Source organism: Physcomitrium patens, chromosome 15 (assembly GCF_059467195.1).
Source record: "Physcomitrium patens ecotype Gransden chromosome 15, ASM5946719v1, whole genome shotgun sequence".
NCBI lineage: Eukaryota > Viridiplantae > Streptophyta > Bryopsida > Funariales > Funariaceae > Physcomitrium > Physcomitrium patens.
The window spans coordinates 13,014,809-13,036,519 of record NC_143424.1 but is presented as its reverse complement, the minus strand read 5'-3'; the positions used below and the strand labels follow the sequence as shown (position 1 = coordinate 13,036,519).

Here is a 21,711-nt window from a genome sequence, read left to right as displayed (position 1 = left end):
AGTCGTTGATTTTGCTACGCACCTCATATATAATTCTTTGCACGGTTTTCAGAATGTAACAGGTTAACAGTAAAATGTAAGGGTACAGCAAAAAGTCTTAAAACTGAAGCTTCATACCTGTAAAGTCCTGAGTATTTGCCTTTGATAATTGACAACGTCGCATTACCGATCAGGCCTTCTTTGCACCTAATCTCCCTAACTTAAAATCTAACTGGCGAAAGATCGGATAAAACCTAAAAGCTGAGCTTCAAAATGTGATGTACCGAGACAACCTAACTGGCAGGGGTGTTTTGAGACACCAATTGAGGTCGCACTTCGTCAAGTTCTGCCAAAACTTCGTCTTCAGGCCTGTAAATGAAGTCTATCATTCTCCAAATCTGCAAATATAAGAAACACGGATTATGAAGAAGAAAGAATTCAAAAGTAAGGTAGAAACTGTCCAACCAAATTACTGTTGTCACTGTGCAACACGTCATAACGTTACTTTTATGTCGTCGTCATATGACAGATTGGCATACGATTAGAAGTGTGATGTATTTGCACCTGCAAAGTGCCCCCACCCCCGGGGGTGTTAGCATCCTCCGACACACTGACTATTGTCCACGGATCGCGCGAATCCCAATGAAAGTCCACCACTTTGTCCCTGTTTACAAAAAAGCCAATTCATAACCAAAACATATGGGAGGTAAGAGAATGTGATAGCATTTGCAAATAGTCAAATAGAATGAGATTCTAATTAAGTCACATCATCTTGTGCGTCCTTTTGTATCGAAGTCCTCACGCCTGGGTCATACAGAGTGTGTAATCAAAATGGCCAAACAAGTAGCCAGAGATAGCCACACCATGCTCCTGACTACTAAGGATGAGACTCAAATTCAAAAGCAAAAAGGACGAAAAAATTTAGTCCTCACATTACTCCACAAATTCCTCAAAATAAAAAGCAAAAAGATCCATTAAAATTACCTGTGCCCTGTGTGTTGGAAGAAAAGGCCTGGAGGAACTTTTACAGGTTGTTTCAAATTGGTGGTATCTAATGCCTTACCGACCTGTTAAGAACCACAAACTGTTAAAACATTTGTAATAAAACTATACTTGTTGCTAGTCAAAGGTAGTTATAGCTTTAGTTTAAGAGAGAGAAACTGCTTCAGAAGTATAATATGAAGAAATGCACACCTTTTCATAATCCCACACATTAAGCAATCCATCCTCGGCGCAGCTCCCAAACACAGAAGCTCTATCTGGGCACCACTACACAGCAACAACCAAAAAGCTTATCCTGAATAATTTCATACAACTGTTAAATTTAAGGGATCTTTCAAACAAAACAAAGTCAACGAAAAGAGATAACAATTTCCAGACCAAATCACCCAGTGTTGAAATAAAGAAAATACCTGGACACAGAGCACAGCAGCGGAGTGCCCTTCAAATTGCTCAACGGGAATAGCTTGACCCCTAGCTAAAATCTTTCGGTGATCAAACAACCTTACAGAATTATCTGCTGATCTGAAACGCCATAAACAATTACGCCGTAGAATGATGAGTAGTTTCTATCACATATAATAGGTCATTATCCGGAGCTCGTCATTCATTGCCTAATTGAAACCACCAGAAAAAACAGAAAATTTATTTTTCCTCGCTTCGAAGAAACTACTCATAGCCATGAAAAGAGCACTTGGCCTGATGCTCAGTCCAGGCAGTTACTGGTTTGATCAGCAGCATTACTTGAACAAGAATCTTAAAATTAGACACAATTAGTCCAGAGTGTTCTACAATATGACACATGAAATACTAATGTTTTCATAGGCTCATAACGACCAAATCCAAGAGACAGATACCCAGTTAAAATAAGATTCTCGTCATGAGCATTCCAATCGACACAGTGGAGGTCCGCATTGTGAGCCTTCACAACCTGATTGAGACACAATATATCCATAAATGAAAGATAAGAGCCAATAATGGAGCTTTTACCGAGCCAAATGTTAACAAAGAAACGAATTAACAGAAACGTATCAGTATAAAAATAGAGATGAAGCATCTTTTAATACCAACTCAGAAAAGACTTGGGAAGCTCAAAACCAGTGTAAACCTTGTATTAACTATTTAAGCATTAAAAAGGTGACTGCATGATGCAAATAAGACTTCTCAGTAACATTATTGGCCTCAAAAGCGGCGTTGATAATGAATGTGCTAACCTTCGATATTGGTTGGTATCCAGTGCGAGCATCCCACAAGAGGAGGCAAGAATCATCGCCTACACTGCAAAACTCATTCATGCTGCTCTTCACGCCGGAGTTTCGGTACAAACCAAAATCGTTTCAGTATACAAGTTAAGTTTCAAGCAAATAAAGCCTTGAATATTATACGCACTAATTGCAATTGGATTGCACACATGAAACTGCGGACAATACGGAGTCTTCTGACAGTAAGACTGGAGAAAGTCCGACATTCACAACAGCATCAAGAGTAAAAATGTAGCCCGAACCTCGAAGGACGAAATTGGACATCCTCCACAGTATCAGTATGGCCCTTAAAAATCCCTCTGGTATACACATTAGTAGTGTCGGCAGCACCCCCTGCAGTTCCTGATTGCTTGGACCCTGCTGCCGTCGGTGTGATTGATTTAGGAGTCTGCTCTTGCATAGTAGTGATATGGTCTTCTATGCTCCATAACAAAACACACTTATCTCTGCCTGCAGTCAGACACTCATGTTGTATGTTTTTAGTAAAAAAGTGAAAGATTAGACCAATAAATTTTATCATTAGCAATATTCATAGATTTCACAGTGACTTCGCTAAATACAACCCTAGTGACGCAAGCAGCTGCTCCCTCACCAACATCAGTGTTTCAAAAGCAGTTGAAATCAAGGTTAATAATAGCCTCATAGCCCTTTGACACCAAAATGTCACCGACAGTATACCTTACCTCCTGATATGACGTAAGGAGCAGTTCGACTTACGTTCAAAGCGAATTCAGCATTGTCAGTGTGACCTATCAAAACCTGTAAACAAACAACAAGCCTGATCAAAAGCCACAGAAGTTGAACGAGAGAAATTGCGAAATTACATAACAAACTTGTGCTAGCAGGTATGAACTAAAACTCAATTTTTTTCCTACGGTAGCGATGGAAATCTACGATTCAACTGAGTAGGATTAGAGATGCAAAATAACCAGATCGGGTTTTGATTCAGACGCTGCTGATGTTGTAGCTCGGTTTGGCTGAGTTTTGGTATTCCATATCAGAACCTGTCCAGATCACGAACGTGGTGTAAACGACTTTTACTCCAAATTAACATTTAAAAGCTATGCGAAAAATAATGGGAATATGGGAACATAGTACTACTTTGCAAACACTGCACCACAAAGTTATCAAATAGAAAAGAGTGATTTACCTTGGGACTATCAGTATGCGTGGCAAGAATATTGCTATTCTGAGGAATTTCTCGTATTCTGTTAACCTACAGAAAATAACCAAATCATAATGTTGAGCTAGTGAGAGCACCACAAATTAATAGCATTTTTCATGTGCATCAATGTAATAAACCTGCATGACCGCTAAACAGCACAAGTGTGCAACGGAACACAAATACAAATGATAGAAAGACATGCTTACACCTCTAAGCAGAAACGATTTGAAAGCAAGTCTAAGCCTCACCTCACCAGGATGAATAATAGTTTTGAGCTTCTTCAGGTGAGGTGATTTTCCACCTTCTTTGAACTGCTTCATCCAGAACATAATTTTAAAATGTCAGCACATAGCATAAGAATGATATAAACTACGAACTGCAACACTTTAATCGATTTACTGCGCCCAATGGCAATTATTCTGCACAAGAACCCAAAATAAAATTCCTGCGCATGGGTGATTAAATCAGTTCAAACTTTTCAAATTTAAATCTTGAAAAATAGAATTAAGAATCTAAACAAAACAAGAGTCATACGAACATCCATATCATAAGACACCATAGTTTATGATTTAGGCAAGACTAACATACAGCTCCCGTAAGTTAAGGTATTTTAACGCAAGTTATAGCCAATATATTCAAATCGGTGGTTGTGATGAAACTTCAGGACGTTGCGACATGCAACAAGGAGGAATAAATGCCTGTGAAATCTGTTCCGCTGCAGCAGTTCGTGGCTTCATAATGTCACATTGGGCAACAACGATGGTGTTTGGACACTCTCCATCCGTCTGAAAACATCCAGGAGATCAGGCGTCAAAAATAAATCTTTAAAAATAACTGATAAGAACAATCACTCATAAAACAGTGTAGGATTGATATGACATACTGCAACTCTAACTGATGAACTTTAGAAACCTACAGCGAAGCCGGTGACAATGCTCAATCAACATATTTATAGTTTACATTATCAGAGGGGCATTATTGACAAGTAGAGAGAGGATTGACCCTTTCAGAGTAAAAAAGAAGTTGACGAGTCTTGGAGGACCCTGCCTCCAACTGCGGCCCCCACCTGTAGCCGAGTCCACACAAGAAATTTAGATATTTATCGCAACACAGCCAAAGGCCACGAAGAGTGTAAGAGTTCTATCGGCTATCTAGCTCCGTTCAGACTACAATGACAAAGCAAGCTCGAGCAACCGTAATGAGTGGAAGAACCAATACCAGACATGAGTTCCTTACAATAGTATTAAGAATCTATGCTGCATCAGGGTGTACGCTCTTGTCTCAAAATTAAATAAACTAGCGGTTTGAAAATTCACATTACAAAATTTTGAATAGTTCTACGGTTAAACTTTCAGTTCAAGCTTGTCCAACTCATACAACTTTTAAATACAAAGTACGTAGGGTTTAAGTCTATCCATGATTTGGGTAAAGAAAATCAAACTGTACGCTTACAAAATCTAGTAAGCACTGTATGAGAGCTCGGGTAGCAGTAACCAGTTCGCCAATGCCATGCACAACCTCGTAACCTATGGCAATAAATATCTCTTCATCCACACAACATTCCGATCGCAATCAAATCAAGATATGCGAGTGAGGAGCAAATACCGGCAAGAAAGAGAGGGCCACATAAGGTGATGATTGGTCAGCCAGTCATACAAAGCTGGGACAAGCAACTTCCATTGCGCGTACCGATCCTCCGGAACCTTCTTCATTATATTCTCTGCGCTCCCAAAAAATCAGCAATTCCCATCATTTTCTGCTCAATTGCAAAACTCGGCTCTATCGCCACTGCGACACCTTGAGGAAAATAAGCTATATCAGCTCGTACAAAATTAAGTCCACTAAATCTTAAAGCGCTCTTCGAGAATCCTTTCATTTGCTCCAAGCTCAAGAGAGAATTCCACAACGACCGAACAAAAAGCCACAGTATGAATCCACTCCCACACACCAAAACCTTCAACGATTTCAAGAACCAGGAAAATAACTCCCCGCCACATCAATACCCTAAAATTCTTCCGATTACAGCACATTCGGAACAAAAACAAAAAAAAAAAAAAAAAAAAAAAAATCCTCCATGCAGGACGTTGATCCGCCAAACCAGTTCAGCGAAGACAGAACCGGGAGATTTTTAATTATTCCAACATAATCACTGCATTAACGCCATGAACCTAGAATAAATCGCAACATCGAGATTGTATAAGCACCCTGGAACAGAGTGCACCTTCGCTACAAAATTACAAATTAAGAATCGGGAAAAAATTATATAAATATACAAATATCTTAATCCAAAAACCTTACACGATTCAGCTGAATGACGTTGAGTGAGCGTTCGAGATTGCAATCGTGAGAAAGGGCGAGCATCCGTGACTCCAGCGCAAATCGCAGAGCTGCTTGTTTACTTCCTTGAGCTTCGAAAGACACGAGCTCTGCTCTATTGTTCTATTTCCTCCTCCGTTGCTCCGTTCAACTTCCGTCTCCTGGCCCGACTGGACGTCCGTCTGGACGACCCAGACACGACGAGGTTGGAAACTGTGGGTTAACGAAAAAGGCATCGGATTGTCCCTAAAAGTAAAAGCAGTTGTGAAAGGACCTTTTCGACTCACGCTTTTGGGTTTTATCATGAAAGTTTTCTAATTTTAGGATGGTCTTATTAATTTGAACTAAATAGTCATGGAAATTTTAATTTCTCTTTTCGAAAATAACTTTTTATCTGTTGATTCAAGAAAAAGATTATGATAATCTATTGTAAATATTAATAACTATGGTCCTTTAGTTTTTGACAAATTTATTCAATATTGAATGTAAGAAATTTGATGATAATGATAATGGTAATAGAAAACAAAAATATTACATATCTGTTAATATTTAAACAAATGTTAATGTTAGGATTTTTTTATTGACTTTATTATTTTATAGTTTTGTCACTATAACGTGTTGTACTAATTATCATTTATGAACAATTTTAGTATGGATGTGTGTGTGCATATGTGTGTGTGCATATGTGTGTGTATGTTTGTTTGTATGTATAATCATATATTCAAAAATTAAGTTTCATACTTATATGCAAATTTGGTTTATTCTTAAACCATGTTTCAGCTTTAGTCCTTAATTAATTTTTTTGTATATGGAGTTTTAAAATGTATTTAAAGTTGAAAATTTTGTGAACAATAAGCAACTATGTGGTTTGAATTTATTGAGAAAGTATATTTTTCAAGCTAATTTATATGCATATAAATTAATACAACTAGATTTCTATCTTGATCTTTAATCTGATTAATTTTTAACCTAAATAGATTTATATTTTAGAATATAAATGATAAATATTAGAGCATGATTGAACTTGTACAAATCTGTCAAAGATTTTTATTTTCATAAATATTAAACACATTAATTTTATTTTAAAAAATTATTTATTGATATCTTCACAATGTGTATATATACATATACATACATATATTATTTTTAATTTTTTGTGCTTTTTATTTAGCATTTCGAGAAAATTCATTATAATTTCTTATTGGTTGAATTCTAAATCAATGTAAACCTCTTTCAAAAACTATTTTTAAGGCACAAAGGTTCATAATTTTTTTTTTTATTCTTAGGATTTCATAAAAGAGGAATTTCCAACTCTTGTGTGAAAATAAAAATAAACATAAAAATAAAAACCTTTACCAAGAAAAAAAAAATACTACTCTGACAAACAATATATAAATGCTGTTCTAGTCTTAATTTTTATCAGATGATTCACAATTTTAACTGATAATTAATTCTTTTCGTAATTGAGAACAAATTAAAACGAAATGAATTACTTAAACTTCTTTAAGCTCTTTAAGATTTTTAAAACTTTTTTTTTTATTTAAATTATAATACAATAATGTTTGAAGAACATGTAATTTCCTAAATCTTTTAACACAAATTGTTAGTGTGCATATATATATATATATACAAAAGTATATATGCAAATTTTTTCAATATCTATTTTAGAAGAAGAATCATGTAGTCCAAGAAAAAAAAACCCTACTATATTGCAAATGTATATATATATTACATTTGCAGTAATTGAGAACTTGTAGACCTTTTTCTTCAAAATGTTGGGCCATTTTTGAATGACATTAAAAATATCTGAACAACTAAAGTTGCAAATAAATCATCTTATTGTTTCATATGCTTTGTTCACATAATCATCGTGAAAAATTCTTGTAAGAGATTATATTTGGATAATTTATTTTTATTGCAAATGTAATATATATATATATATATATATATATATACATCAATCATATCTATGTTTCTCTTTTGATTTTTAAATTTAGACGCTCAGAAATTATTTAATCCCTAAAAATTTTTAAATCTAAAGATAGCACATTGCAATAAAGATTTTAAATAATTTTTACGGCAATAATCAAAGAATCAAATAAAACCAAAAAAAATGCCCAGAAAGGAAGGAGACAAGAGAAAGGTAAAGGGAGAGAGTGTTATTACCACGCAGCTTCGCCCCCTAACGGCCGTTGAGGATGAAAACCGTCCGCTCCCATACCCGGGTAGATACCAAGGTTAGGGCCGGGCTTCTAAAGCCCTTTGTAGGGCTTGGGATTGAGAGTGCTTCTAAGGGGTTCGCGACATTGCAATTTCGTGCTTGCAATCTTCATCTTCAGAATTGACGACGCAATCCTGAAAGAATTTTTTGACGTGCTCACGGGTCAAGGGTTTAGGGTGCAAGGCGTCAGTCCAGTAGAAGAATCATGGCACGAAAGAAAGTCGAAGATGAAAGTGTGCACGAGGAGAGTGATGAACAAGTTTCTAGTGATAGCGGTGGCAGTGGAAGTGGCAGCGAGGACAATAGCGAGGACGATAGCGAGAGCGGCAGTGACGCCGACAGCGCCGAGGTTCGTGTTCTCTATTTGCAACCGACGTCAGTTTTTTCGACAATCTACTGGTCTTTGTCGTAAAGGTGGAGCTTGTATTAACCGATTTGTTTATGTTCGGTTGCCGGTAGAGTGTCGAAGTAGATATGTTTCGACTGCCTCGTGGCCTATTTGTGTGAAGTTGAGTTGTGGAGTCTTTGTCGTGGAGTTGAGATGATTAATTCTGATTGTTGCATTAGATTGTATAAGAGCTGAATGTTTGTACTGAAATTTGCTTGTTGCACATGGTATCTGAGCATGCGATTCTTACTGAGGAGGCTTTGAGTTATGACTTGTCGAATTGCAGGAAGAATTGCAAAGTCAAGTAGCAGATGTGCCTTTTGAACTGCTGCAACAGGCACGCAGCAATGGGCAAACATCTAGTTTTTCTCGGAGCAAGAAAGTGGCTGATACCAAGAGAGCAAATAAAAATAGGTCGGCATGATGTATACTCCTCCTGGCGCTCGGTTTCGCTCTAGAATATCCAGAGATCAATTTACTATGAGTCTTTTACAGGAACTGTACCTCGCAGTTTTTTTAGATAATCTTTACATTATATGACTTACAATGTTTGTCTTCTTTTTGCAGGCCGATGGAGATGACTAGTAAGAAACCGGTGCCGCGTTTTCGAGAGGTTATTCAGGCACCCAAACGGGTATGTATTCAGTTCGAATCGTTTCTAAGCACATTAGCAGAAGAGCTGATTGAGTATATTCGACACAGAAAATTATTGCACGGGTCGAATCTTGGGTATTTCCTGTGCAGACATGGTACATGCTGAGGTAATGCCTCTTGTCTTTTGAACGCAGGAGGTCCGGGACCCTCGGTTCGAGTCATTGTGTGGAAATTTTGATGAATCTAGGTATGCTATTTAAATGCTCATTATCGCTATTTGTTAAGTGGCTGTTTGGCAGATGGTTGCTATTCTGGAATGTCGTCTTGCGACATCAGCAGTATGTTAGGATGTAATGGTCATATTTTCGGCGTGTTTAGCATTTACTGTGTTACCGTCTGCGGTTATTATGTTACTTTTGTGTATATAGGTTTTGGTCAGAACTTTATCTACTAAGACTTTTTTTTGGTTACCGATGAGCAGATTCAAGAAGGCGTACAGTTTCCTTTATGATGAAGATCTTCCTGCTGAGCGCCAGGTGTGCGACACCGTCTTTTTCCCTTGCGGTTGTGTGGACTCGAAAATTTGCTCACATCTACTAGTTCTTGTGGATCTCACGCAGTGTGGTGTCACGCTCCTGAAAAATAAAGACTTGCGATCCATGTGAACTAGTCTTTGTGGCATGTTTGATCAGTTGTGTCGGCGTACGTGCCTGGACAAAGTTGGTTGAGAGTGACGAAGAATTTCCATTTGTGTGCTTTTGTGTTTGGCACAGAGGATTTCGAAGGAGTTGGCTAAGGGTGGCGGAGTTGAAGAAGATCTTGAAGAAAAGAAAAAGCGGCTTGAGTGGATAGTATGTCTCGAATCTCGGGATTAACCTTAGTGATTGCGTGTAGTGCAATGATATAAGAGGATTTATGTATTATGAAGCTTTGCCGGCTTTACATCTCTTGACTATTGGGAGCAGATGCTACCTTTTTGTGTTGAATAGGTTTGCGTGCGCTTCATTCCAGTATTTTGCATCCTTCTGCGAATGGCGCCCTCGATTATAAATTTTCAATCAAGAAATAAATTTAGTTTTTCCATGAATTTTGCAGGACAAGGAATTGAAGAAAGAACAACAACGAAGAAAACATGCTGAAACAGCTGCACAGCATGGAAGTAAGGAAAAGGAGGCTGTCAAGCAGGGGAAGAAACCTTTTTATCCAAAGAAATGTAAGGAGTTCTTGATGTCTATAAAGCTGACTCAGTTACATGTACCTAGGAGATGATCCTGAAGTTTCGATGGAATCGTTTCTGCTTTTCTTAGCTAAGGTGATTCTGTTTAATGATAGTGTTTGTTGACATTCATTTATTGTTTCCTCCTTTTGATGCAGCCGAGCTAAAGAAAGAAGAGCTTGTTGGGAAGTACCAAGAACTTAAGGTAAGATTTAGTCGCATACGTCAAAATAAATCGTTCGCATATATTTTATCTGCTCATTTTGGTCTTATTTTCAGTGTTTCCGAGCCTTTGGATTATGTACTGCTGGCATCATCATAAGTGATTCAAATGAATCTTACAGCAGACCCTGACTGACTTTCAGGCTAGTGGAAAGCTGGATAAGTTTTTGGAAAAACGAAGGAAGAAGAATGCCGCGAAGGATCATAGATATGTACCATATAGACGACCACAGGTGTAGCGTTCTTAGCTTAAAGCTCTAGTTACAAGAGTACCAGTTTTGTAAAGTAGATTATTTTATGAATTATTTTACATTTCGAGCTCACGTTGTCTGATGTAAGCAGCTTGATTATTCATCGACTTTCACAACTTGACCTACGGCATTTATAAATGTGCTGTTCGTTTATTAGGAATAGGACGTATGAGTTGCTGAAATTAATATTTTGATTCCGATACAAATTAGAAAGACAATTTGTATGGTGGTCCTAAATTGAATTGCTGATTCACACGGCTTTGCAGATCATTTTCAATTCTCGCAGCTTGGTCCTAGCTCCTTGTGCTGGATTCAATCATTTCTGAATAAGGAATCAGATTAGTTTTGAGCATGAAAATATTTTGAATGGCTCTGGTCCTTGAATTAAGGATTTGTGATCATTGAGCTTAGATTTGGAAACTGGGTTTCGCTACGTTGGAACTGAATTTTGTCATAACCTGGAGCCATAGCGGTAGGATAGGTGTGACCACTCCAATCAGCTTTATTTTTCAGTTTTTCCTCGTGGAATTGAAGTGAGGACATCATTAGTCATTCATACCTTCAGGTGACTAGGTAATGTAAGCTCTAGAAATTATAGATTGGAGGTTTGTGGGCACGATCAAAGTTGCTGCTAATGTCATTATAATTAGTGGGTTTCTGTGGTTTCAGTGTTTTGACGCAGTTCATAATAAACTTGTTATACTAGGTGATAGAATTTGCTGCTGCAAACGTGATTTGTGGTAATTATTTCTTTCCAATCTCAAATTTGCTTCAGTGCACATCCTTTCAATTTCATCATTAGGGTAGATGGCAGAGAGTTTTCACAGGTGCTTACACTAGTATCTATTCAAGGAGGTGAGCTGGATGATCAGCTCACAATTAGGATGACTTCTCTGGCTCATCTTAAAACTGATTACGGAACATAGGTGCCCCATGTTCAAATATCCTCTCTTTACACTATTTATGATGGATTGTCGCGGTTGCTTTTGCAACTGATGCAGTATTGCTATTAAATTCTAGGAGCTGTGTTCACTCGGAAGGGATATCGCAGTCCTATTTGTTTTAAGCAATTGATCCCAGGGTGTAGTGGTGCAGACAGGAATGCCTGGAACAGTGTTCTTTGGTTTTCTTTATCCTGAGGAGTCTGGAATTCTCATGCCTTCACCGGAGGTCATGCCTGTGTGCTGATCGGAATCCTGAAATATTGTAGTGTTTTTGGAGGTGATTCCACTGCTGATTTCTCATATTCTTCTGCGGATTCAGTTTAGCCTCTTCAGATTGAGATTGGAAATCCTGCTTGCTAGCTTTGAGTTCGGCAAGATCCTCATGACGACTCAGGGATACAGTAGCAGATGGTTTTGCTCCAGATAGAAATTAGCAGCTCCTTGGACACAAGGAGTGATATGAAAATTGTAGAAATCTTATTTCTCACTTTGGTGAGCTTCAACAGTCGGAACAAGATTGGAAGGCGCAGGAATCTGTAACATGAGTGATGAAGAAATGGCCATCCTCAGCCAAGTCAATGCACTTTTCCAATAACTGATGTGTGTAAGACAATGAAGAGTTGGAGCGGAGTCTCAAGGCATCACGGAGCTGGGAGGAGGAATACGTCGGTTGAGTAGAGAATTGGGTGTCAAGCGGCGCACACTGTTTCCAACCTTCGCACATCAGTTTGGCTTGTAAGAACCTTGATAATCATGGAAGGATTGAGCAGCGTACCGTTTAATTCACAATATATACCTACTATATTCCCGAGAATGTTTTATTTTGGGCCTGTAAATTATTAGATGATGCCTCTTCGTTGGCAAGAGGGAATTCAAAAGCAAGAACCTCTATAGAACGGCGAAGATTTGTTGCAGAGCTTGTGGACTTGGGCTGGCAGCAATGCTTTAGCCGGATGCGGCGGTAGAGTAGTTCTGTGTTATGGGTAGGTACTAAGAGAAAACAGCAGATTGACATTCGACGGATGATAGTACAAAGAGTACGTGTTTGTTAACTGCCGAAGATTCTTTCAACGCCTAAAGTCCTGAGTAGGTGCATCAGTAAATGCTCATAAAGCTTACATAATCTAAAACTCCGCTCTTCTTCATCCTTACTGGCATCCACACTTCGTTTTTGGAGCTATCTTCTCCCCTCGTAAGGAACAGTTTCATTGTAGTTCGGTTTCAAATATGAAATTGTACAAGATGATGTGAAGTGCACCTTCACAAATTGTGTCACCAGCCTGTCGCTCAACTGTTCAAAGAAACGTCTTGTTTTGGACCTCGAATGGTCGAATCATACTATGGATGTGGAACCTCAACTTTGAGCTGGACTTCCGGACGAAAGTGTCGTTTATTTATTTATTTGACACAAAATGGGGTACGGAAGTGTCGTTTAATTTGGATGATTTAGCTGGGTACTAACTTGTGAAAAGCAGTTGTAGTTGCCAGTGCGAAGAAGGTTTGTAACCCGCTCAAGGGAGAAATATTTGGCTGTACAGAAATGTTTTGGACTCCAAGTGGAGGTCGTTAGGGATTTTGAAGCTGTCGCCTACCCGACTTTAATGAAGGAAGAGCATGTGTGGTGAAAATGTTCAGTCTCTGAAGCTAGTCCTGTGAGATGCTTTTGACTCAGGTCTTCCCTAGTTCGGTGGAAGGAACGTAAGCCCAGATCGGCAGCGCTCTCATTGGTGAATTTTCACAAAACCTGGTGATTCTTAACACCTACGATTAGTACTTGGATGGCAAGACCTTGAAACACAATTTATATCTCCTTGAGATCACATTGGAAGTATTCTTTAACTGCCTCCAATAAGACAAGGATGAAGTGTGGGATGGCAAGCGATGCAACCTCAGAATCTGAAAAGAAAGATGAAACCGTAGCTAATGCTCAAGGTGAGCAGTCGAGAAAGCAACCACTAGATCCGGACAGCTATTCCCCACCATGCTGTGCCTTCAGGGAGAATCACTTACCGATCCACCTGCAACATCTTCAATACGGGCAACTCGACGAAGCTTTTTTTTCTCACTTCCCACCAGCTGCTCTCAATATGTTGGCGTGGCAATGGCCATCCAATCTTGCGTTTGCTGCTGCTGCACCGTGCTCGATGTCCAAAGACATGAGTGCCTCCAGCAACCATGAAAATACTCTGAACCCCGTTTTTGAATATGTCAACCAGCTGGGTGCCGTGTGCAAGCAGCTTCCGATGCATTTAGATCAAGCGCCCCAGCAGCAGCATCACTACCTGTGTCAGTATCCTCATTTCATGCAAATGCCTCAAGGTCTGGAGGTTCACGACATGCAAAATCAAAACACAACACCTTGCAAAGGAGAACAGTCAAATTTGGCTGAGCTACAACGGTCTGAAGTCACTCCTCATCTCACGAACATATCATCGGCAGTAAGCACTCATTCTATGCCTACGAATTTTCTTCCCGGGGTCTCCACTTTTCAACCTCGAGTTGGGAACAACCTGGCAGGGTACTCGAGCTGTGGCGATGCTGGCATGAGGTCCTCATACCCTGAGTTGCTTAGCAAAACTGCGAACACGCAGTCTCACCAAGGTGATGTACGAGAGGAGAATTGCTCCCGGAAGAGGAAGCAGGCAGGATCTGAACAAACTCAGTACAAGTATTCATCTCAATATGCAGCAGTATCGCCTGGTCAAAGGCTCTTCCATGCACCCACTTCGAGCGGTGCTTTGATTCCTCAGGACAGCGCTCATTGCATAGAGGATTGTCTCCAACATCACTGCCGTGTTCCTTGTGGCTCCTTGATGCCTGCCATGAGCTGCCTCGTGAATATCGATCCCATTGATTCAGCTGACCACGGAGCAGCACAACGGAATGGCTTGCAACCAGGTGTTGGCTTGTGGAGCCAAGTGGGTGCTTCCTCAGTTTATTCGCCTCGATGTTTACAGTGCGTCCCAGCACCAGCCTCTACTAAAGTCATTCATACTCCTTTCCTAGTGTCATCTGCCTCCTCCACTTCGCCCGATGTGTTCAACGCTTCGCGTGATTTCTGTTCCGGCGCGTCCTTACCGAGTTCCAGCTCCCCTTTTCAGCTTTCAGCACAGAGTGCTTTTAGCTGTATGACCTCGTATGACTCCCCTTTCTTACGACCAACCTCAAACCCAAAGGTCGCAGGTTGCTACATGCAATGTATGAACCCGGAGTTTACAACTCTCACTCCACCGACTGCAAATTTACCGGGATCCCAACGGGGTCAATCGGCGTGCAGTGACAAAATCACGAGGAGAGACGAAAGATCAGAGCATGACCCGAAATGCCATTCTTCTGACTCTAGGATCAGCATCGGTTCACCGGCAGGTATTGGTTCAAGACACGAACCAGCCGAAGGTTGTCAGGGATCCGACCCCGGAATAGTGTCAAGTTCAGTTGAGCACATCTCCCTAGTAAACGGTACGTTCTAAACAAGCTCTCACTTGTGAAGTTTCGCCTAAGTTGCTCTCTATTGCGCAGTCTAAGTCGCTGACTTATGCTACCTCTTGGTCTGTGCATACCCCAGAGTTTTCATCAAAAGAATCCGGAGATCGTAGAGAGGAGAGGAATGAGCTGGGCAGAACTCCGGAATTTATTGCGAGGGAGCCGTCAGAATCTGCAGGTGTAGTCTACTCCTCTCATCAAGGTGGTCGTTGCTCTGGTGGCAGGATTTCATCTCCTGAATTTTGTAACCTTCTGGGCCAGGATAAACATGTGTTGATGAGAAAGAACGGCCAGTATACTAGCCCAAATGATCCATTAAAAATGCAAGTTGGTGGTCTTGCACCAAGTGAACACCAAACATTCGATCTTGCAAATGCAACAGCGCTGGGCTATGTCCCGTTGGGTGACGTTCATGAGGTCCACACAGTGCCAATGGACAAAAGCAGCTCTACTCTTCGGCAACCTGGGATGAAAGGACAATGGGGCGCTGCAGAGGACAGAGTTCTGAGAAAGTTGGTGAAGCAGTATGGATCCCGGCGTTGGTCGCTCATATCGACGTTCATGGCAAGTGAGTACATCAATCATGTGTATTTTCTGCACACAAATGCCTCCGTTTCAAAAACACCAGATAATCTAATGGGATATGATATGTTAAAATCTTACTCTTGACAATTCTGGGTCATTCGGACATTGCCAGTAAGTATGAGAGACTGGACGTATGTACTCACGCCAGTATGTTATGTTTGCTAAACCAAGATAACCTCTCTTTCGGTCTCAGACGGCAATGTTTTTTCGTAACTGCGTTATTTTCTTTATGAGGTGGAGGGATTTTCAAGACATACTTTTTGCTCCATATATTTGTGGGGTTCTCACCACATCGTTGAGCTCCACCTCTGGAATAGAAACTAAGATTCATCGTGATTGTTAAATCTTATTCAACAGTGCGGTGTAAAGCCTACCATTAGTTGAGGAAATCAGCGCTGACATGTTTACTGTGGGAATGGAACAAACAGACCGCTCCGGAAAACAATGCAGGGAGCGGTGGGTGAATCATTTACATCCAGATATACGCAAGGAGGGCTGGACAACTGAGGAAGAAGAGCTACTTGTTCATGCACATTCAACCTTTGGAAACAGGTGGTCTGCCATTGCAAAGGTTTGTAACAAGATATTGGGCGCCGCCATCTCTGATTGCATTGCCGCAAGTTACAGACTATTTTGATGAACACATGTGGGCGGGGATTGGGTGATTGCATGGCTACTGCACATTCGAAGCTAGAACTTTAAGTTCGACTTGTTGGACCCAGTTGCAAACGTTCTACCTGCAAATAGTCGGTATGGTGTATGCAAGCTAATAGCACCATGCGGGATATAGTTGAGACCCAGTAGTTTTCTATATTCATACATAATATATCCAGCTTTGAAAGGGCTTAGAGACAAAATCCTCCTCTTGTACCCTGGGGAAGAGATACCAAGCTATATGAATATTCACGTGAAAATACTTGGTTAGAATACTGTTACTATTTTTTGCTTTGCCAAATTAACATCTACCCTTTCTGTTTGCACGATGATGGCTACAGATGCTGCCAGGAAGAACCGACAATAGCATTAAGAACCATTGGCATGCCACGTTGCGCAAGAAGGTCCACTGCAATCCAACACTATAATTTCCCCTTTTTGATGTAATCGATATCATTAGCCACTGGTTGCAATTGCAAAGCACCCAATCAAAATTATGCCATTCTGCGAGTAGCTCAGATAGATTTCATGTGGTGTGTTGAGTAGAACAGGATCGTCATGGACAACTTCGGCCGAGTCTGCTCAGAGAGTACATTCTAAAGAAGACTGCTGCTCATGACATGTCCGTAAAAGCATGGGCAATATTTCCTCTTCCTCAATCGGCTGATAATAATGAGGACAACATGAGCGATGCATATGTTGCCAATTCTGAGAAGGAAAACCGGGATGCCATTCAAAACATGCAGGTTGATGACACCACAACTCTACACAACTGCTACACAAAGGACCTTGCGGAGGAGGAGGCAAACGGTGAAGTCCATCTAGTAGACGAAGTTGTTGATTGATACGGTTTGCACTGCCAAGAGTGTGTACCCATGTGCTAAACTGACCATAATTTTTCACTCATCGACACAGGATTTTAGGGCACGTTTTGGTTGCAGTTCCGTGTCGTTGATGTTGATTGAACTCTGCTGTGAGAGAGTTTGTTGTCCCAACATGGTCCTTCAACTGGTTTTTAGAAATTTGTTTTGCTAACCTGATCTTCTGGGCTTTATCATCGTTGTTGTTGTTATTGTTGTTGACGTTGTTTTTGTTGTAATGTTGTTGTTATGTTAACGTATACACACCCGCCTACAGATTTTGATATTTATTTGGATCAAAAAAATACTTTTTTCTGGAAAAACTTCTTCACTCTCAGTCTCCATATTTTTATGATTTTTTTAAAAATCTTAACATGAGATATTTTTGCAATAACATTTAGGATTAAAATAAAGGTTTCCAACTAACATTAATTAATAAGTCTTCAAATTTTATTTTCTTATTTATATTTGATTCTCCATAATTACTTTTCCATTCTGTGCATAATAAATTAATTGTTGTCAAAACTTTATTTAAATAAGACTAGTTGAATTATCATTGTTCTTTTATTGAATTATTGTTGATCATTATCAAATTTTGTGAAGATCTTTGTAGTATTAAATATTACTAATATACTAATTTAAAGATTTTACAATTAAAATTTATAAATTTGGATTTGTGTATTGGGGTAAATTCTAAATTATTGATTTAATATTACTATTACATTTAAAACATGGTGTTTATGGCTATACTATGTCAAATAGATGCTTTTTATTTAAATTTTATCTATTAATAGTATGTTCATTTGTTAACATTAGATTTCTTAATTTTGGGTGAGTTGAGGTTGGTGTTGTATATGTAGAAAAGTTTTTTTGTCTAGACTTCTTATTAAGTCAAATCTTGTGAGTGTTTTTTAAAAAAATCTTCTTGTAATTCTTTAGAGATAGTAGTTAACAATTTTAATAAAACAATAAATGTTCTTTATAATTCTTACACTCTTAGTCTCCTTAGACTAATTTTGAGTAGACTTTGTAAGTTTTGATTTGGTCTCTCTTATTATTTTAAAAATCTACAAATCCAGTGGTAGAATTAGAATATTCTGCAAGTTTTTTAATTTTTAGATATATGACCTTTGACTTGGTGCTTTTTTTTATTTTATTGAGTTTTTGTTTTGTTGTCTTTTTGAAAATTTAACCTAAGCCACCTCCTTGTTTTTAATAATTTTGATCCTAATAGTGTATTTGAAATCTTCATAAAATGAGGTTCTATTTCATTAATGAGAGTGAAAGCTTACCCTTCCAATACTTTGAGGGTTGTGGAAGCTGAAGTCGGGCTTTGAGCTCCAAAAAACCTGCTGAGAGGGACTAGTGTATTAGTCGTAGGGGGAGGGCGAAACTTGCTTCGGTCAGCCATATCCCTCAGGGTTTGGTAGAGCGTTGTTGCGCGTAGCGACACCACGCATGAGTGTTTGAATTCCTTTACACAAAAGTCAAAAGAGTCCACTTGTTTATGATGCCTTGGCTCTAAACCCTAAATCTAGACAAACGATATGGGAATTTGCAAAGCAGCAACGGAGAATGGTTGCTAAAACATGAATGGCATCCAACGGAGGCATGACCTTCACAAAAGCTGCCATGGCTCCCGTGTGAAGCCCAATCAAATCAACCCATTCTCGGTCACAGTAGGAGAATTTCTTCCTTCTGGCACACATCGTAACCAATAGGGCCTCCTTATCCATAAGAGACACTCAATTCCAGCGTCCACATTTGACCTCGTAGCTCTACGCAAGGACATTGACCACCTGAGTGCGCATGTACTCATCGTCAGATTTGCGTCATAACTCGTTTCTAAGCCAATTCTTGCGGTCTGGCTCAACTTTTGAGTAAGCGAGTGCTTTGAAGGAGCACCTCACAACCCTCTCCTTCTCGCATGAGGTTTTTCTTCAATCTCCACCACCGTCTTCCCAACAAATTACGCAGCTAGACAATCAGCATCAGCAATCATCTCCACAAATGGCCTTCAACCCACCATTCTGCACCCCAAACTTGGACTGAGTATACCACCACTCTTCCCGCCGGGACCATAGAGGGAGGAAACAGTACAGTACAGGCCGCCAATCCGACTCGGGGCACTATCAGTCACGCAAGGGGACACAACGATCGGAGCCGAGTCAGGCTTGCATCATCTGAGGAGGACTTTGCTGAGGTCAAACGCCACTCGTACCATAACCAGCCCCGCCCTTGACGCCCACGATAAGACAAGAGGTTGGACAGCAAACCCAAACAGCCCTTTTACAAACAAGAGACCCTCAGAGAAACAGTATTTTCCTCTGTTCTTCCTACTAAGTTAGTGATAGCAGGACCGGAGAGACATGGACAGCGAATCCCTTGCGCCAGATCCATCTAGGCCCAAAACTTTACCACCACCCCCCTCTACCCCTGGTTCCTCCCCTTCAGACTTATGACAAGCCAACCCATGAAAGAGACTACAACGTTGCTGCTCAAGGAGGTACTGGGGCATTGGTGATGCATCCGGACAACTTATACCCCTAAGATTCTACCCATTAGGACAAGGGATCGACTTGTCTTTCCTCGAGCGGAATGCACTCCTTCAAACCTCAAAGTAGGCAGTGTCGGACACCCCCTGGTTGCCTCGAACAGAATCAGAGAGACCAGCAAGTGGCCAAGACAAAAGTCCACAACAACCCAAAGCATTTCTCTACCGGCCCAGCGGTAGAATCACCTTCCAAGACATTATGGGAGAGGACACTGACTCTTTTGAAGACGCGTTGGGATTTAATAAGACGGGGATTGGTCAAGTTAACAAAGCGATCGTCACCCCCATGCGCCCACAACAACTAGAAGCTGACTTCTCAACTGAATTATCCCCAACGGATAGTCAAATCATCACAATTCCATTCAAGAGGAATGAGGAGAGCTCCTTGCGCACAATGAAGGCACAAATTAGAGCTTGAGCTGCTGAGAGTCGATCTCCAGCAACCCCAATCTTGGCTTCACCAAACATCAATGTTTAAAAAATGTGCCAATAAAACAAAGCGCGGGAGGCGCCTCATCTCTTCTCCAACCCAACCCGCAATCATAAAGATACAAATGTTATCTTACGATGTTCGCAGACTTAACGCCCCGCAAGCCATTGACACTTTGAAACACTACATTCAGGGCCTCAAACTGTCCTTGGACTTCCTGTTCTTGCAGGAAAATAAGTTACGTCAAAAAACGGCTACCAAATTACACAAGCAGCTACAGGTAAGATCCACCTACTGGTGCCTGGATGCCACAGTAGGGTGCACTGGAGACGACAACAAAGCTGGCAAAGGAGGTGTTGCTACTTTTATTGCGCCAAAGTAGGCCAAGCTGGTTTCAGCAACCGGCTCGATGATGTCAAATTGAGCTCACTGGTTCATTTTCAGTGGCTTACCCAGAGGGGATGCAGGTTTTGTCAACATCTATGCTCCAAACGAGCCCAATGAAAGATGTGTGCTCTAAGAGACCTTGCCACGTGAACTCCCCCAAACGTGCTGTTGAATGCTTATTGGCGACTTCAATATGGTCAAAGGTAAATTTGACAAATCAAGGCAATGCAGAAGGATGATGCCTGCACAAAAACGAGCACTGTTTAACGAGCTCAAGGAAACCCTCAACGTTGAAGATGGCCCAAGGTTGATTGATAGCTTGCCCTTTTTTTGGGACAATCGTTGCTACATATTTAATGATTCCATGTCAGGTGATAGAACCATTCCCACCTATAGCATTCGAGGTGATTGGGTCTTCTCTGACCACCACCCTCTCTTTATTTAAATGGTGCTAGAACAAATTCAAGCCCGCCGCAGCTCATGGAAAATGTCAGCCGTATGGCTCCAAGAGGCCAAGCCCAAGATTCACAGGGTAAGGCAACGCCTGCCTTCTCATCAGCCCTTCTTCTCCAAATTGAGAGCCTTATCATGAAGATATCATGAGTTTTGCAAGCAAAAAGCTCAGGAGTATCGTCATGAAGAAGACTCACTTTGCAAACAGATAGACGATGCCTCAGCCAAGCTCCACATTGACGCCACTAACTCGGATCTCCAACAGAAGGCGGGCCAATTAAGACAACTCTTGCAGAAAATGGAATGCAGGAAAGTTGCTGGGAAGAGGATCCGAAGTGGAGTTTGATAGTCTCTCAGTAGTGATAGAGTGACGCGGGAATCTTTTGCAGCAATACGAGAACACCCGTCCACCTCCATCATTTCAGCCCTTAAGGATGAGCACCAAAATACGGTATGTGACCGCCCATCTCTTGAACGCCCGTGCACCAATTTTTACAGCTCCCTCTTTACATTTGAAACTCTGACTCCAGAATCGAAACAAGCGTCCGCAGCCATCCTTGCACAGGGCCAAGACCACGAAGATGCAGCGCAGCACGACCTAGACTTCTCATTTTGGGGACATTTGCTCCATTCGAAATTCCATTGCGAAGTAGATGGCACAACCCACCTTTAACTTAATCAGAATTTGCTCCTATTAGGAAATATCGGTTTGTTTGAGGCACACCTCCAGACCAGTTAAGTCCACACA

At 40.5% G+C, this 21,711-nt stretch overlaps 3 protein-coding genes and 1 long non-coding RNA gene across 9 annotated transcripts; 2 read left to right on the top strand and 2 right to left on the bottom strand.

Moving 5' to 3' along the window:
• Positions 1-45: 45 nt before the first annotated feature.
• On the bottom strand, positions 46-5,835 carry LOC112291979 (WD-40 repeat-containing protein MSI4). Of its 3 annotated transcripts, none has more exons than XM_024540012.3 (16): positions 5,704-5,835; positions 5,011-5,125; positions 4,408-4,471; positions 4,104-4,190; positions 3,654-3,716; positions 3,391-3,456; positions 3,170-3,244; positions 2,924-2,999; positions 2,483-2,690; positions 2,193-2,274; positions 1,836-1,909; positions 1,392-1,503; positions 1,174-1,248; positions 964-1,046; positions 544-643; positions 46-377 (listed from the first exon to the last, which is right to left on the bottom strand). In XM_024540012.3, the coding sequence occupies exons 2-16, from the start codon at positions 5,115-5,117 to the stop codon at positions 273-275; spliced, it is 1,377 nt and encodes a 458-aa protein (XP_024395780.1). In that variant the 5' UTR covers positions 5,118-5,125; positions 5,704-5,835; the 3' UTR covers positions 46-272. The 3 variants fall into 3 exon arrangements, with proteins under 3 accessions (XP_024395780.1, XP_024395782.1, XP_024395781.1); XM_024540014.3 differs by having other exon boundaries at positions 2,193-2,256; XM_024540013.2 differs by having other exon boundaries at positions 5,011-5,193; positions 5,704-5,824.
• Positions 5,836-8,001: 2,166 nt separating this feature from the next.
• Positions 8,002-10,685, top strand: LOC112292073 (uncharacterized). Its single transcript, XM_024540209.3, has 9 exons — positions 8,002-8,291; positions 8,617-8,744; positions 8,898-8,964; positions 9,119-9,171; positions 9,406-9,460; positions 9,698-9,775; positions 10,020-10,137; positions 10,299-10,345; positions 10,506-10,685. Exons 1-9 carry the CDS (start codon positions 8,148-8,150, stop codon positions 10,599-10,601), a joined length of 786 nt encoding a protein of 261 aa, XP_024395977.1. The 5' UTR covers positions 8,002-8,147; the 3' UTR covers positions 10,602-10,685.
• Positions 9,037-10,352, bottom strand: LOC141046304 (uncharacterized). 2 transcript variants are annotated; one of them, XR_012219140.2, is made up of 2 exons: positions 10,120-10,352; positions 9,037-9,949 (listed from the first exon to the last, which is right to left on the bottom strand). It is a non-coding gene; the product is annotated as an uncharacterized LOC141046304 (long non-coding RNA). The 2 variants fall into 2 exon arrangements; XR_012219141.2 differs by having other exon boundaries at positions 10,183-10,352.
• Positions 10,686-12,590: 1,905 nt separating the features above from the next.
• LOC112292072 (uncharacterized) lies at positions 12,591-17,337 on the top strand. Of its 3 annotated transcripts, XM_073539395.2 has the most exons (6): positions 12,591-12,974; positions 13,096-15,016; positions 15,123-15,608; positions 16,054-16,196; positions 16,621-16,683; positions 16,831-17,337. In XM_073539395.2, exons 2-6 carry the CDS (start codon positions 13,417-13,419, stop codon positions 17,122-17,124), a joined length of 2,586 nt encoding a protein of 861 aa, XP_073395496.1. In that variant the 5' UTR covers positions 12,591-12,974; positions 13,096-13,416; the 3' UTR covers positions 17,125-17,337. The 3 variants fall into 3 exon arrangements, with proteins under 3 accessions (XP_073395496.1, XP_024395976.1, XP_073395497.1); XM_024540208.3 differs by having other exon boundaries at positions 12,591-15,016; XM_073539396.2 differs by having other exon boundaries at positions 12,591-15,016; positions 16,826-17,028.
• The last annotated feature ends 4,374 nt before the right edge of the window (positions 17,338-21,711 follow it).